This window comes from Lepidothrix coronata, unplaced genomic scaffold, assembly GCF_001604755.1.
Source record: "Lepidothrix coronata isolate B3197 unplaced genomic scaffold, Lepidothrix_coronata-1.0 Scaffold16, whole genome shotgun sequence".
NCBI classification, from domain to species: Eukaryota; Metazoa; Chordata; class Aves; order Passeriformes; family Pipridae; genus Lepidothrix; species Lepidothrix coronata.
Genome location: NW_016690196.1, coordinates 5,901,137 through 5,917,829, shown reverse-complemented (window position 1 = coordinate 5,917,829; position 16,693 = coordinate 5,901,137). Strand labels below are relative to the sequence as shown.

The 16,693-nt window shown below is 52.9% G+C and overlaps 2 protein-coding genes and 1 long non-coding RNA gene across 3 annotated transcripts; 2 read left to right on the top strand and 1 right to left on the bottom strand.

The window, feature by feature from the left end:
• Window positions 1–16: 16 nt before the first annotated feature.
• Window positions 17–5,288, top strand: YIPF3 (Yip1 domain family member 3). Its single transcript, XM_017806646.1, has 9 exons — window positions 17–150; window positions 229–435; window positions 518–624; window positions 1,255–1,300; window positions 1,586–1,678; window positions 2,021–2,152; window positions 2,671–2,784; window positions 3,260–3,383; window positions 4,784–5,288. Exons 1-9 carry the CDS (start codon window positions 67–69, stop codon window positions 4,903–4,905), a joined length of 1,029 nt encoding a protein of 342 aa, XP_017662135.1. The 5' UTR covers window positions 17–66; the 3' UTR covers window positions 4,906–5,288.
• Window positions 5,289–5,331: 43 nt separating this feature from the next.
• On the bottom strand, window positions 5,332–9,226 carry LOC108493349. The gene is made up of 3 exons (XR_001873444.1): window positions 8,896–9,226; window positions 8,171–8,341; window positions 5,332–6,886 (listed from the first exon to the last, which is right to left on the bottom strand). It is a non-coding gene; the product is annotated as an uncharacterized LOC108493349 (long non-coding RNA).
• Window positions 9,227–9,517: 291 nt separating this feature from the next.
• Window positions 9,518–15,883, top strand: LRRC73 (leucine rich repeat containing 73). Its single transcript, XM_017806673.1, has 6 exons — window positions 9,518–10,095; window positions 10,568–10,728; window positions 11,756–11,878; window positions 13,057–13,157; window positions 13,722–13,905; window positions 15,430–15,883. The coding sequence occupies exons 1-6, from the start codon at window positions 9,824–9,826 to the stop codon at window positions 15,498–15,500; spliced, it is 912 nt and encodes a 303-aa protein (XP_017662162.1). The 5' UTR covers window positions 9,518–9,823; the 3' UTR covers window positions 15,501–15,883.
• The last annotated feature ends 810 nt before the right edge of the window (window positions 15,884–16,693 follow it).

The window sequence follows — 16,693 nt, the reverse complement described above, 5'->3', positions numbered from 1 at the left end:
TCCGCGGCCGCCGTCACATCCGTTCCCGCCCATCCGGGCCAGCGCGGCGGGGCCGGGACGGGCACCATGGCCGCGCCGGGGCCGGCGGGCGGCGGCGGCAGGAGCGGCGCCCCCGCAGCCGAGTGGGGCGGCTTCGAGGACAACATGCAGGTGGGGCCGGGCCGGGGCGGCGGCGGCGCGACGGGGCCGGGCCGAGCGGGCGCTGACGCTGTGTCTGCCCCGGCGCAGGGTGGCGGCTCCGCCGTCATCGACATGGAGAACATGGACGACACGTCGGGCTCCAGCTTCGAGGACATGGGGGAGATGCACCAGCGGATGAAGGAGGAGGAGGAGGAGGAGGCAGAGGGCGAGGCGGGCGCCGGCGAGGAGGAGGACGGGGAGTTCCTGGGCATGAAGGGGCTGCGGGGGCAGCTGGGCCGGCAGGTCGCTGACCAGGTGAGCGCAGCCCCTCGGCCGCTCCCGGCCCCGGCGGCCTCGCCTGCCCGCCCGGCCGCTGCCCGCTCCCTTCTCTCCGCAGATGTGGCAGGTGGGCAAGAGACAAGCCTCCAAGGCCTTCAGCCTCTACGCCAACATCGATATTCTCCGGCCCTACTTCGATGTGGAGCCCGTCCAAGTGCGAGCCAGGTGGGCAGGGCCCGGCGGGGGCAGAGGGGGCCGGCAGCTCCGTGCCTGCAGCAGGCTGGCTGTGTCCACCGGGCGAACGAGCAGGGCTGGGCTGTCAGCCCTGCGGGAAGGCTCACGGATGAGGAAACACTCTCCTTAGTGTGTCCCGCTCTCCTTAGTGAGGTCCTGCGGTTGGGCTGGCAACCCTGCCAGCCAGCATTGGTGCTTGGGGCAGGAGAAAGGGCTCTGGAGCATCCTCAGCCTTTTTGTACTTGGCTGTGTTGTGTGGCTTCTATTGGATTTGCAACACAGTTGTGTCCAAGAGGGCAAAGTTTTGTGAGCTTTTATGAAAAGTTGCCTTTTGTTCCTGCTGTTCTGTCAAGGATCTCTCATCCCTGCATGGATCCCTGAACATTTTCATTGAATCTGCCCCCCCTGCCCTCAGCAAAGTTTACCCACTGACAGTAAGATTTTTCTTCTTTAGTGACCTTCTGGGACCCTTTAGAAAGAATCTCTGTCCCCCAAGGCCTGGGAACACAGCAGCAAACACTAGTAATGGGTGTATGGGATATTTTACTTATGAAGCATTTTGTTAACCATCCTATTGCCCTTCCTGCTCCTGTTGTCATTGCCTGCTTTCCTGTGATGCAGACTCCTGGAGTCTATGATTCCTGTGAAGATGATTAATTTCCCACAGGTGAGTTTCCTTTTGCTGAATCAGACTCCATGGCCAAGTGACTGTCTCACCTTGTAAAACTGAAGTAGACCATGTTATTAATGACCTCAGTTTGTTAGGTGTTCATCTCCCTGAAAATGTTGGTGACCCCTTTCTTGTGGTTGTTCCAAACCTCAGTGTGCTCTCATCTCACCTCAGGCAATAACCTAGGTGATAAACTTCATCCAAGACACTTTGTCACATTGCTTGTGGTGGACCTGGTACTCAGGAGCACTAATCAAACTTTCCCTCATCTGTCTCCTGTAGAAGATTGCAGGCGAGCTGTATGGACCCCTCATGCTGGTTTTCACACTAGTGGCCATTCTTTTGCATGGAATGAAGACCTCAGACACCATCATTGTACGTCAAGTCTCAGTGATAAGTTGTGGTTTGACTGGGCTCTGGATTGCTACAATTACAGTAGAAACAGAGAAGAAACCTCTTCCATAATTGAATAAGCGTCTCGCTGAAAGCCGATGGATTTGAGGAAGAACTTGTTGGTTTGAGGGTGGGAGGAAGGATGCACCAGAAAGTCCTGACACTCTGCTGCTGGGAGAGCTGGTGTGTGGGTCATTTGACCCCCTGAACACTGCTAGCCAGCTATTTGCTAATGCCTAGAAAGGCTCTGAGACTCTCAGGTGAAATTTGGGTGCTGGCAGGTCACTTCTATGAGTTTTCCTCATCCTGACACTCTCTCCACAGAGGGAAGGCACACTGATGGGCACAGCCATTGGGACCTGCTTCGGTTACTGGTTGGGCGTCTCGTCTTTCATGTATTTCCTGGCATATCTGTGCAATGCACAAATCACAATGGTGCAGATGCTGTCACTGTTGGTATGTATAGGTGGAACTGCCTGGAGATGCACTTGGTGCATGGTGTTCCAGCACAAGCTTTTCTCAAAGAATGGGAAAAGTCCCTGTAAAACATTGGTCCCAGGTAACTGCATTTGGACAACCTGGAATTCCAAGATGCTCTTCAGACCTGCCCCATTCCAGGCACAGCAGTAGTGCAAGGAGGCAGTTCCTTCATGCAGGTCTCCTGCTCTGCACTTCCTGATTTGAGAGCCTAGTGGGAAAAAAACAGGATACCCCAATTTCTCTGGAATCAGAGAATCTTTCCTTTGTTTCCCAAGTTGTTTCAGTCTCTGACATGCTAGTGAATCCTTCAGACAGACTATCTGGATGTGAGATGCTGTTAAACTTGTTGTTCTGGTTGACTCTTTGGCACTGAATGAGTGGTTTGTGAGCATTTGCCTCAGTGAAGTGGTGCAGGAATAGGCTGTTTGTGCTCTTGATCAATGGCCCTTTGTGTGGGACTGACACTTGTAATATGGACATTTTTGTTTTGTCAGGGCTATGGCCTTTTTGGACACTGCATCACTCTCTTTGTCACCTATAATATCCACTTCCACTCCCTCTTCTATATCTTCTGGTTGGTTGTTGGTGGACTCTCCACACTACGAATGGTAAGGGACAGACAGCCTGGGGTCTTCCTCTTCATGGGACAGAAAAAAAAGGGAGGGAGGTGTTGTTTGCTTTCTGTTCCTTGGGCCTGGCAGTTCATTTCACAGCCAGTTGGACTGCTGTGAAGAACAGCCCGATGATCCTGCATCATTTTGCCACTGGTGCATGGAGGTGCTGCTTGGATTAATATCCTCACCCATTCTAAGAGCTGCAGGAGGTTTACTCCCTTACAGCTCTTGCTGCTCTGGAGAGCCAAGCCTGAGCATCCTGCATTCTTGGCAAAACCAGGCAAGGTTCACCTACACAAAACAAAGTCAGATTGCTCTAAATTTGTTGGTGAAAACTGTGGAAAAGACTCAGATTAGTGTTTCCGTGGATTCTCCCTACTTGGCCCATCCTCCTGTGTGCTCCTGACTGCAATGCTAGAGGCTCAGGTAGCAGCAGCTACCTTGTCTCTGGTCTCCACCCCTCTCCTAGGTTGCTGTGCTGGTGTCACGCACCGTGGGACATACCCAGCGGCTCATCCTGTGTGGGACTCTTGCTGCTCTGCATATGCTTTTCCTCCTCTATCTGCACTTTGCTTATCACAAGGTGGTAGAAGGTAAGCAAGGCAGATATGAAGACGTCCTGTTAAATGTGGGGGAAGACAACCTGCTTTTTGCTCTGAGAGAAAGGATGGACAGTTTGGGTGTGTCCTTAGGGTATCTGTGCTGGTTTCCAACTCAAGAATGATCAGCACTAGCTTTTTTAGAGGAAGCTGTTGAAATAGGGCACTAGGTAGACAATAGGGTAGTTACTGTCACTGAGTTTTAGTACTTAAGACCCAAGTTGTGAGGCAGGACCCTTATTATTTCCCCACAAGTGAAGTGTAGCGGGACTGACTCTTCTTGCACGCAGATATCAAGCCCCTTACTGAATATTGCTGAAGTCAGGTTGCTTTTCTCTGATCAGGAAATGTGTCATAAGTATTTTTTCTTCTTTGTTTAACACCTTTTTTCATCTTCTGTTGTACAACACAGATGGCAGGAGCTGCATCTTCCCCAGTTGGTACTGTTCACCAGGCTATGCTTGTCCGGGTCCCTTTCTGTGTCTCTTTTTGTTTTCTTCTAACAAAGTCTCAACATCCTTTAAAAAAAACCCAAACGCCTTCTCCCACTTATCTCTAGAGAGTTTCCAGACCCCTAAATATGCAATTCTGCAAGCATCTTTATGAGTTTAGGCAGCCAGACCCATTCATGATATTTCAGATAAATCTGCATAATTAGGGGTTATAGCACAGCATTACAAGTCCTTCTAGATATAAATCCTGTTCTTTCCTGGATCTGTTCTTATGGTGAAGATTCTGAGATCTGATGTGCAATTTTTTGGCAGATGAAATAGAATAAAATATACTCCAGTTTTCTTCAAGGCACTCCAAGACTGATGATCAGTCTTGAGAGGTTAATTGACAGGGACTTGAGAACACTTGCATCAGGATATGTATTTTCTGCCAAGAATGGTCTATGTTTGCATTACAGTGATAAAAATTCCCTATTGCAGCCCAGCTGCAGCTCCTGATGTAATTCTGCAAGTGTATCTTTAGATGAAAGCAAGCAATTGGTCTAAGAGCAGGACCTGTGCTGGGATGAAGTAGAAACAGGATTTTATCGATCTGCCTCAGCAGAGCAACATCCCTGGCAGTACCTGCATTCAGGTCAAATGGCAGGGGACTGGATCTGACACCCTCAAAGCAAAAAGATATATGTTACTCTTGGTAACATGCAGTTTTCCTGCCCTGAGGTCAAGCTCTGGTGTGTACCCTGTGGTCTCTGCATGGAGGTGTTTAGTCTTGCTCAGTCTTTGGGGTTAGATGTCTCCTCCTTGCCTGCAAGTGTTTTGCATATCCTGGGCCCTGCCACCATCAACCACTACCTGGCCAGAGAGAAAAGCAAGAAGAAACGTGCCATCTGCTATCATCTGAACTAACTCTTGCCTCTCTCCCCTTTTTTCTGTTCCCTGCAGGTATCCTGGACACATTGGAAGGACCCAACATGCCACCCTTTCAGAGAGTTGCCCGAGATGTTCCAGTTGTTTCCAATGCTGTACTGAACACAACAGCCAAAGCCATTGCATTGACCCTGTAGTTCACAAACTTGGACTTGCTTCCTTCACTACTTCTGGGGCTGCATAGGGCCACAGTAACCTGCTGCCTCTTAGGAACAGGACAGAACAACAAGAAGACGACTTGGTTTTGTTTTCCTGGACCTGTCCTTTGGGTTACAGTTTTGAGCAGCTGAGTGGACTCAGCTGAGGTGAGTCGCACCTCAGTGACTCAGAAGAACTACACTCTTCCCCCACCCAGGTCTGGGCTGTCTTGAGTAGAGTGGTTCTGTTGCCTGCATGTTTAGCTGGGATTTCCCAGCACAGTTTGTCCCTTAGCCCTCTTTCCGCTTGCTGATGTAACTCCAGGAGTATCTGCCCTGTTCCTGTCCTGAAGAGGGAAGAATTAAATTGATGTTGGTGCTGAGTGATGTCTTATGTTTGAGCCTGCTTGTCCAGTGGGAGAGTGGTGTTGGGTCTCTATGCCTTTATCTATCCTGTCCTAGACTCAAAGCAGGATTCTTTGCGATTTTCTGCTTTCCTACTTCAAATGTTCTGTGATACGTGGCCTCTCTTGGGCACTTTTCCATAGCCCAAGAGGCACAGGAACTTCACTTTCTCTGGAGATTTTCAGAACAGCACAATGTTTAACCGCATGATCTTCCTTGTCGTGCTCCAGATTGACTCTTCTCTCTTCACTTGGTCCAAGCTGCTATCTCGCCTCACCATCCCTTCTCCTGGGACGTTAGAAATGTGTCTGTCCCCAGGCTTTCACAGCACCTTTTGTTCTTAACACCCTTCTGCCCGTGTTGCTCTGTGGGCCGTGCAGGGGCAGCATGTTTGTGCATGGTCTTTTGTGGGTTTTTCTATTAAGAGGCTGGTTCAGCCCACCTTTGTGCTGCTTGCCCTTGTGTCTCCCAGCCAAGGGACTGTCACCTAATTGCTCTGAGCAGGAGTGGTATCCTGCTCCCCCAGGCACCACGGCTGCTGTGTACTGCCTGGCTTTTCAAGCAGAGTCTAGGCCTTGTTTCTGAAAGGACTCCTGGAGCCTTGAGGGCCTCTGGCAAACTTTTTTCCAGTTTCCATTAAACAAAGGGAGAAATAGGGGAGCATGCAATAGAAGTAGGTTGGCACATGTATCTCCAGCGTACCAATGCTGAGAAAACTCCGGTAAGGATGGGGAAGCAGAGCAGCTTAGTCTAGGCTTACCTGTGCTGCACTAACACACAAATTATTAGTTCAACCTTCCCTCACTGCTCTTACTTTTACTGGTCTGAGAGTGGAAAGCTGTTAGCTGATAACTGGCTTTCACCTTTTCTTTCTGTATTTCTGGATGTCTAGGAGAGGAGCCACCCCTCGGAGAAAGCACAAGACGTTGCCCTTTCTTGGTGTACCCACAAGTTAGGTGTGCACAAGGCAGCATGTCAGCACTGCACTCTTTGGTCTCTTGTTTATATTAACGGGAGAAGATGCAGCTGTGGTGGCATTCAGACTAGTGCCAAGGTGAAATGAAAGAGAGGAAGATAGTACCAGCTACTGTCATCAGGCTGGTCATCTGCTTCAGTTAAAAACATCACTGGATGTGAGCATTTTCAGTCACAGACCTACTTTCCACTGTTTGCCTATTCCCATGTTCATAATTTTTTCCCTTCCTAGAGCAAGAAGCTTGTGTGCTAGCAATCACATGCATAATAGACATGTTTTCTCACTCTCTCCTCCCCTCCCCTCCCTGCCTGCCCGTCCCCCTCTTTTAGGAAGCATTTTGGCTGAAGAACAGCACTCAGAGCAAGTTATTTGGGAGAATTGTTAATTATTTGGGCTAGCTTCCACGGCGGTTTTTTTGACTAGTTGAACCACTTTAAACTCCTAGAATTTCTATTACTTTGATACTTGACAAAATGGAAGTGTTAGTTTTTAATGCTGATTCTGGTATTTCCCTCTTTATATCTCCACGGGAGGTTGGTTTCTAATTCACAGTTCTTGCCCTGGCAGCCTAGAATGGATCTGTTTCTCTTGGTGCAAACTCTGGAAGCACAAGCAGGGAGGAAGGAAAAGAGGCAATTGTCACTGGAGTTAAGTCCAGCCGAGAAGAAAAATCATTCTGCACAAACTCGATCACTGCTGATCTGCAGAGTCAGTCAGAGAAGAACAGCTGTGCTCCCCTCCCACACCGAGCCACTTAGCTGAAGCAGGAGGGTAAAGCTGTGCCCTGTGTTTTCACTCAAAGCACAGGAGAGAGCAGCAAGCAAACTCCTCACACGTCCCCTGGGCAGCTTGTGTGTCATGTCAGCTGGGAACATGACCAGGGTGACAACCAATCACCCTCTTGGAACCTGTGGGGCTTGCTCTGCTCCAGTTCTTCAGCCCTAATTAATCCTCTGTGCGGCAGCAGCTGGAAGCTGAACTGCTCTGTACTGCCAGAAATTCAGTAGTTGACAGAGCCTCAGCATTGCCTTTTGCTGACAGAGAAGGACAAGGTTTTTCAGGGAAATGTGTGCAGGGAAATGTTCCAGGGAGCATGCTGAGCATGCAGCCTTAGTAAAGTCCTTGTGGGAGGGCATTTCAGTGCTTACTCAAGTCCTCTAGTTATCATGACAAGCCTTACAAGCCTATTGTGCAAGTCTATCTCTACCTTTGTTTCCTGCCACAGCTCTTGCAGCAAATCTAAAATAATTTTCTCCCTCCTCCCTTGGCACAAATCTGAAATAATTCCTCCCATCACCTCACCCTTTTGAAAGAGGGTAGCTCTGTGAACTCTTAATGGCATCAGTCTTCGTGCCCCCAGTAGGTAAACAATAAACAACTTTCCTCATACCTGCTGGGTAACTGCACATAACAAGGAAGCAATATCTAATTCTACACAAAATAGCATTGCCAAGGTCCCCTCTGCATAGCCCTTAATTAGGTTTAGGGAACCAAAGTTTTGGACCATTATCTCCTGTGCCACTTTTTCCAATGTATTTGAGCATAAAGTGAGGTTGGATGCTTATCTCCTCAATGTGCTCTTGCTCCTGACAATAGGCAGTGAAGATGCCAGCACTAGGGCATCTTCAACAGTGTTTCAGGGCTGCTGCTGTCAGTGGAAGTGGGACAAGTCCCAGGGGCTCTCCTTCAAGTACCTCTCTAATAACAGTCTGTTTAAAAAAGCATGAGTTGATTAGTGCCTGGAGGTAATCAAGAGGTGAGACAGTGTAGTCTTCCAGTTGACCTGTATGCAGCAGCAGCTGGGATTTTCTTGGTCACCCATCCCGTGCCCACCACTCTGAGATCCAGCCTTTGTCCCTGCAATACCTAGGATCCCATTCTCACCTGAATCATTTGACATGACCTTAGAGATCAGTTGCTCCTTTTCTGAAAGCCATCAGCTATACTACAGCTGGGTGCTCGCAGCTGCTGTTCATATCCCAGTGCAGATGAATTGCTAGGCCAGTGGTCTGGTTTTGGTGTTCCTTGCAGGAACAGTATGAAGGTCATGCATCCCTGTGCGACAGGGAAAGAAAAAGGAATGTGTAGATAGCTCTAGAGAACAGCAATGGATTACTCAAAGGGCATGGGATACCTACACTGGAAGTTAGATGCTGCAGCCAAAGTCTAAAAGCTGATATCTGAATCCAGCTTCTTATCTGCTTCTTCCCTTGTCTCATTCAGAGCCTAATGTGCACTCTCAGCTCAGGTGATCTGGTCCTCCATTTCAGTGGAGGAGAACTGCTTCACATCCCCTTCCACACCCTATTTTTTCCCTTCACTTTCCACCCCCTCTCCCCCACCCTGGCCTGAAAACCAAGCAGAGGAACCTGGGTTTGTCCCAGTGTTACCCACTGGGCTGGAATTCACTTAAGCACTGCTATATGCAGCAGCCAGATTAGTTATGTGCAGAAAGCTGCCTACTTAGGCGGTTTAACCTAATTTCCACATCACTGGCTTCCTTTTTCAGCTCAGTGAAGTTGAAAATGCAGGGGCCCTGCTTCCTATTTCTCTCCAAGAACAGGATTACCCAACGGGGGAGAGAGGGGTCAAATCCCTCTGATCCATACCCGTGCATTAGCAGACGGCAGGTTATGCCCCACACACCTCAGGTCAGGCTGAGGGCGCAGACTGTGTGCTCAGGAAGAAGGAAGCCTGCGGCCCTTCTCCAACCCTCCACCTTTCACCAGCTGCTTCCAAGCACCGGCTCCAAGAGCCCTGGGCCTTGAGGAGCAGCTCACACACCAACCTCGCCATTAAGTCATGGGTCCAGGTTTATGCATAAACGTCACTGAAGCCACGGAACATCGCAGTTCCTCAGACCAAGTGCCCAGCGTGCGCCACGGCCCAATGGCTTTGGCCCCCTCCCCAGGTGGGAGAGGGGCTAGCAGGGAGGGTCCTTCCCAGTGGGGCTTCTCCCACCCTCCCTCCGCTCCTGCACCCCCGCGGTGCCGGGGACGCGGCCCGGCCGGCCACGGCTCCGCCATCCCCTCAGGGCAGCAGGCAGGTGCCAGCGGGTGCTGCCACCGCCCCTCGCGTAGTGGGGGACATGCCGGGATGGGGTGGGGGATACGGGCGTGGGGTGAGGGGCCCCTCCACGCCCACCCCGTTCCGAGAAGAGGCGGCTGCCGGGCGGTAGGAGGGCCCGAAGCGGCGGTCGGGAGGAGGCGGGGCGGCCCAGCAGGTGCGGGCGGAGCAGGGCGGGGATCCGTGGGGCTGCTCGGCCCCTGGCCGGCGCTGTGCCCCGGTCCGGATTAGCCCCGGCCGATGGCTCCCCTGGGTCCTGCCGCCCCGCCGGGCGGAGCGGGGTGGCCCGGTGGCCGTCGGTGAAGGCAGCGCGGTGCCGCCCCCGGGGCCGCGGTGGGCCGGGCCGGCACTGCCGGGCAGCGGCGGCGGCGGCGCCCGCCCCGGCCCGCAGCGCACAGCGCGCAGCTTGGCTCCCCCCCGGCGCCCGGGCGGCGCGGCCCCGGGATCGGCGGCTCCTCGAGCCCGGGAAAGATGCTGCCGGGGTCCATCCAGATCTCCGGAGAGACGCTGTCGGGGGCGGAGATCCGGGACATTTGCGAGAGCCTGCGGGAGAACTCGGTGCGGCTGCTGTCTCTGCGGGGCTGCCAGCTCTCCGAGCGGGACTTCGGGCACGTCTGCCGTGGGGTGGCCGAATCCCGCTCCCTCGCCCAGCTCAACCTCAACCTGGGCATCGTCTCCAACATCAACCGCGTCAAGCAGCTGGCCGAGGCCCTGAAGACGAACCGCTCCGTCCAGTCCCTCTTGTGAGTACAGCGGGGTGGGGGCTGCTGGGGGGGCTTTGGGCCCGTCCCGGGCGAGGACGGCTCTTTCGGGGGGCTCCGGGCCAGCCCTTGAATTTGAGTCTTGTCGGAGGGAAAACGCCCTTGACGCTGTGGCGGATAAGCCCCTACCCGTCACCTGGCTGGGAGGGAGCCACCTCTGCTCCCGCCGGATGGGCACGGCCCTGGCTTTCAGTCCCGGCCCTCCAGCCTGGCTGCCCCGGTGGTGGGGCTGCCCCTGCCGCGCTGGCATCCCCTGCACCCCCTCGTCCCGGCCGGGGGAGGAGGGCCACCGCAGCGGCCAGCTGATCCTCGCAGCAGAGGCTTCCCAGCACTTTTTGCCCAGTTAGGGTTAGTATTTGTCATCCAGCTCATTTCGTCTACTTCTCCCTCCCTGTCAGGTTAGTTAGCCCCCAGGAAGAAGGCTCCGTAGTAATTTTCCCTTTTACCTGCACAGCCTCCATGGGAGTCCCTTGACAGATGCAGGCTTGGCCCTCCTCAATCCTGCTCTTTCCATCCACCCTTCGCTGGTGGCTCTGGATCTAGGAGACTGCATGCTGGGTGATGAAGGCATCAACCTTATCTGTGGGCTCCTGCCGCCTGATGGGGCCAAGTCCGGTAAGCACCAGGGGCTGTGGGCTGCACAATGATCAGTGGAGCTTTCACACAGAGCAGATGCATGCAGCAGTAAATCCTCAGCCCTGGAGGAGGCAGGCTCTATAGTTTGCCTAGACTGAAGAATTTCTTCCCCCCAACTTAAGTAAAGCAGAAAAGCCAGGCAATAAAGAAGTGGTTCCCTTGGGCAGGCATGGGCTTTCTGTAATTGATCTGTCCTGCTGGCATATTGGAGCTCAGAGACCAACAGGTTGTTTCTGGTTCATGTTAGGAGCATTTGAAACTGGAGGAGGGGACAGCTTGGATTTTGAATTTATTTCGCATTTGAGTGTTGATAATGACCATAGATAAATATATCGTGTGCCCCCACCTCAGCACTTGGCTTTATTGTCAGTGCCTGGGAATTGTCCCTGCTTGCAGGTGCACTGTGTGAGTGTGTAGTTGCATGGTCATAGCCCTAGTGCCAAGTCTCGGGTCTTTGCAGGGAATAATCTTTGGTGGTGTGAGGCCAGTGAGCCAGTTAAGCTGAGAGCTGGCATTTGCAGAGGAGGTAATGCCACTCCTTTCTCCTGACTTTCTAAGTGCTTTCCACCTCTTCCCAGTACCTCCTCCTCTGTGTGCTCATGATGCCACTGATGCTGTTATCTCTGCTGGCCACCCCTCCCAGGTGCAGGCTTCAGAGCCTACTGTCCTTGTTATCCTCTCTCCAACCTGTCACCTCATGTCACCTTCACCCAGTCAGTCGTCTCACACACCCCTTACCTGTTTCCATTGTGTTTGCTACTTAGGGTAAGCAGGACACAGGATGGGAGTGCAGATAAGTGGGGCATTCACAGCATGGATAAATAAAGGGCTACTGCTGAAGGCAGTGAAATATTTCACTGATCTCTGAAATATGTGATGACAGTTGTCAGAGCAAACCAAACCCTTAGATCCCCAAACTCAAAGCTGTTCTGGTGAGCTGAAATAGTTCTCCTGAGACTGCTTTGGTGACCCTAAGGCTCTGGTTTGGCTTCTCTCTCTTCTCCAGGCCTCAAAGAGCTAACACTGAGCGCCAACCCAGGCATCACAAGCAAGGGCTGGGGACGCCTGGCCATTGCAGTGGCTCACAGCTCACAGCTCCGCGTGCTGAACCTGGACTACAACCCTCTAGGTAAGCTGGGGGCCAGGGAGGAGGAGCAGGGGATGCTGCACTCCTGCCTCTCAGTGTTTGTGCAACTGGCACCAGTGGTTGGCTGGGGACCAAGCTCTAGAAATGCTGTAGAGCATCAACAGTAGGATGGGGCAGTTCCTCACCTTCTGATCCCCAGCAGCAAGTTCACCTTGCTGGGCACCTTCACCTGTAGGGAAAGCTACCCTCACTGCTCTGGTTGTATGAAATGGCCACATACCCTGCAGGGAGGTGCAGAAAGGAGGTTGTGCCTTGCCTGCTCCATTGCCTTTGTTGTCATGTTTGACCCTCCATGTCTCCCTTGTTCCTGAAGAACAGGGTGCGGAAGCTGGCTTGGCAGATGCAGTATGTCCCCACGCTCCCCCCTTCATCTTCCTGGAGGAGAAGGGAGGAGGAGGAGGAGAGCCTGGCACTCGTTGCCATAGAAACAAACTCTCTCCAGCTCTGCTGCAAGGTGGTGAGGAGGAGATCAGGCCATGCCTCCCTGAGCATCAGCAGGGTACTCCCCTCCTCACCCTATCTGCAAACAGAGCCTCCCTCCAGGCCCTCTGTCTGACCAGGTACCTCCTCTTGGGTAGGAAAGGCTCCAGGGTATTATCTGACAGCACTCTGGGTTTTGCACTAAGAGAAAGTGTCACAGTTGTATGGCATCTTAGCACTCAGCAGAGAATGTCAGGAGAACACACTGGAGTCTTGTCTCTTCACTACCATCAATCTTTAATGCTGTGTCCAAAAGTTTACCCCCTTTCCAGGGAGGCAGTCCTTCAGCTGGTGCAGAGTCCTCTGTCTGGCTCCAGCCCTACCCTATACTGAAGTATTTAGCTCCTATTCTGTGGCTGTGATGCCTTACAGGGACTGTTAAAGGCCCTTGCATCCTTGTATAGGAAGGAGATTTGGAAAGATATGATTCCTTTGGGAACAAAACCAGTTTCACTGTGTTCCTTCGTGTTCCCCCTGACAATCAGTGACTGCTCCCATAACCACAAAATGGTGCACCTTTCCTTGTCTCTTTTTTTAGTTAACAGCTTTTTTCTCCCTGAGGAACAGGTTTGGAGGTTGTCTGATGGCAGATATACTCAGAGGAAGTTTCCATGAGGGCATGTGGTATTACATGAGGAAAGGCAGGCACTGCTGATGGCCCTGGTTTGCTTCTCCCACAGGTGACCAGGTGGCAGGGATGCTCGCTGTCGCTGTGGCCTCCAGTCGAACCCTCGAAGTTCTGGACTTGGAGGGAACAGGACTTACCAATCAGTCAGCCCAGGTATGAGAGCCCACAGTTTCTCTACAGCATCACTGACATCTCAGTGGCACAGGACAGGGATGTCTGTAGAGGCCTTAGGATCTACACCTGCCTCCACCCCCCCATGAGTCCACATGCGCCCCCTTCCCTCCCTGCACCCAGGGGTGTTCTTACTTTCCTCTGGCTGTTTTCTTGGAAGAAGTAAGGGGTTGGATTTTTGACTGAGGATCAGAGCTAAAGCTCTGTGGACATATAGGGGCCAAGGCTCGGTAGCACAGGCTCTCCCCTCAGAGCCCCAGCTCCCAGTGGTAAGAGGGAATGAGCCTGGATATTTGGTAGCAACAGGGTGTAAAGCAGTCCCTTCTTTAGACAGAGCCAGGAAATCCAAGCTCAGCTTTTCCCACAGAAAGATGGGAAGTCCTCAGTCTCTCATAAAGCCTGATGAAGGAAGGTCAAGGCCAGGGGAAGGTGGAGATAAGAAGAGGAGAGCTGGAGTTTGCAGGGAGACAAAGCATTGATGCTTTTTCTGCTCAGCCTAGCTGCTGTTTGTGCTGCTTCAGCCTGTTTATTTCACTCTCCACCCAGACCTTGCTGGACATGGTAGAGAACTACCCCACAGCCCTACGGACACTCATCCTGGCGGAGAACAACATTAGTCCCGAGCTGCAGCAGCAGATCTCTGACCTTCTCTCAGAGGGTGAGGAAGAGGAGGAGACAGAGGCTCATGAAGTCACAGCCAGGGAGAAGAACCCCTGGATCTGCCAAAACAGTAAGAGCTCTGGGAGCTGGGCTGTGGGCAGGAGCTGACAGGCAGGAGTTGGAGTGTCTGGGGTGTTTCCAGTGCCACTGGTTTCTTGTGGTGAGGTTGGTGAATGGGATCTGTCCTTTCCCCCCATGAACTGGAATACATACAACCTCCAGGCGTGACCTTCATGTTAAACAGCGTTGGGCTGAGCCTCTTGTGGAAAGGCAGCCTCCAAGGACAATGCGGCTGCTGGAAAGAGTGGAAACGGTACCTCTGAGGCGTTTTTCCTGATGCTGCAGGAACGAAATCTTTATGCAAAGTCTTAAAACTCAAGGGCAGGAGCATTAAAGATCTCAGGGGCCTTTGCCAGATAGCCTAGCCAAAACTTGTGTCATTCCTCACTGCTTCCAGGACCTCCCTGCAATCCGCACAGCATTAGCTATTCCTGTCTCTGCGTCCCATACATGTGAAGGGTTAGCCAGGTGCCACAGCCTGTCTTTTCCTTGTAATGGAAAAAAGGTATATTATGGAGATAGCAGTAGCCTGTTTGGTATAGTTTGTAAATATTGTATATTGACATTCCTACCTTGTGATCCAGCTGTTTTGAGGGGTTGTTTTTTACCTTCAGTTGTCCTTCCCCCCTCACAATTCTCATATCACACTAACAGGAAACAAGCACAACCACTCCATCAGCCTGAAAACATCTGGATCCTCATTTGTTAAAGCCATAAAAATAATTTAGTGACAGTTTTGTCCAAGTTTTGCATCCAGTTTCCAAAAACTGATCCCCAAAACAGAGATTCCCATGCAGCAGTTTTGAATGTGTAGGACTGCCACTAAAGATCTTCTCGTTCCTATCCAGAAAAAAACAGATTTTTTTTTCTGTTTAAAAAGGCTTCTGGTTGGGAGACTAGTATCCTACTGAGTTTCTTACTTGCTATGCATACCCATCCTCCTTCCATCTGATTCACTCAGTGTGGGGAGAGTCACAGTGTTCCTGGCTGGTGCTCTGTGCCATCACAGAGCCAGCAAGCTGCCTTCACTTCCCCGAGGCAGGCAGGGAAGGGCTGCACAAACCCTCCATTCATGCCGTGCAGAAAGTCAGTATTTCCAGGCCTCTGCTGCCGTAACATGGCTGAGTGCCTGCTGTGTTCCCTGCTCTTGGGAAGGTAGCACCACCACCTTATGTGGGCTTGCAGCCTGACAGCCCATCCCACTTGGACACTGTCTCTCTAGCCAAAAAAGCACTCGGTGAGTGCAGGGCTGGGTAAGGGCACAGCTAGGCCAGCACAAGCAGTATCCCCTGTATGTGGGCAGGGTTCATAGCTGATGTTCCTCTGGGCTCTTGCTGCTGTCTCTGCTTTCTTCCCCTCTCCAAGCATCGATTCTGTTCTGCTGCAAGGCCAGACTACTTAATCTCACACTTCTCTCAGTAGTCCTCCCACCTGCGGTGCTCTAATTCTTCATCCTCACCTCTGCATCTGGAGTACAGCCCTGTACTCTATGGCAGCCCAAACGGCTCATCGTTTTCTCCCTCTCTCGACACAGATTCCAGCTCCCAGATGGTCCTGATGACGTCAGGTCTCGGTGACAGCCTCTTAGCAGAAACAGAGATGTAGCTGGGCTACCCTGCCTGCTTCTGCCGAGAAGAGCACCGTGCCCGCGGGGGCAGCGTGTGCCTGCCGGACCCCCGCCTCCGCTGGGCTCCCCAGCCCACTTCTCGCACATTTCACCTCCTGTTGGCGCCTCACTCGGCTCTCTGAGCGCCGGAGCCTGGTCCGAGCAAATCTCTACACACGTCTCTGTGTTGTCACACGCCCAGTCGGCCGCTTGTGATTGTCCCGTCGCCGCATGTGTAGCTCACGCCGCCTCCCCCCACGCCCGGCTGTGCCCGCAGGGCGCAGGCTGTATTTATTCAGATGTGTATAAGAGATGTCCTTTCTATCGCTTGTACTGCTGTCGCGATGAGAGTTTTATAAAGGTCACAGACGTGGTGGCACCACTCGTGGCAGCGTCCGTCTCCGTCGCTGTGTGACTCCGGGGAGGCGGGGGCCGGCAGGAGCCGGTAGGTATCGGCAGGTGCGGGCAGGCGCGGCAGGAGCCAGTAGGTACCGGCAGGGAGCGGCACGAACCGGTAGGTATCGGCAGGGAGCGGCAGGAGCCGGTAGGTACCGGCAGGTGCGGGCAGGTATCGGCAGGGGCGGCAGGAGCCGGTAGGTACCGGCAGGGGCGGGGGGGAGCGGCGCAGGCAGGCGCTGCAAGACCGGAGCACCGGCAGGGGGCGGCAGCCCCTCACCCCGCTGCGCGCGGGCGCTCCCGCCCTGCCGAGGCTCCCCCACAGGCCCGGCCCTGGGGAGAGCTCGGCGACAGCCCAGCTTTCTGTCCCACAGGCCCTCCCCCGGCCCAGGAGGTAGCGGGCAGGGCTAGTCTGGCTCTGCAGGGAGCTTGGCCCCAGCGGCGCACCCTCTGGTGAAGGCTTCAGCCCGCATCAGCACTGCGGCTTGCTCTGCTCGGCCAAGCGTCCCTTGCTGGAGCAGACAAGGAAGATCGTGTTTCAAGGCTCAGATTAGGTTAGAAGATCAAATTGTGGCCACAGCTGCTACTCAAGGGAACAAGGAATATCATTAATTATGGGAACAAAGAAACAAGAAACTCTTCCTGTGTTACGCTTTGCATATATGTAGGTCAGAAAGGCACAGCATAACATTGGAGATGGAAGAAAATTCATCAGAGCCCTCTGACCTCTGCAGCACCATTCAACACAAAAAGGAAGCACTTCCAAGTGTCCATAACAGCATCCTGCAGGAATTCT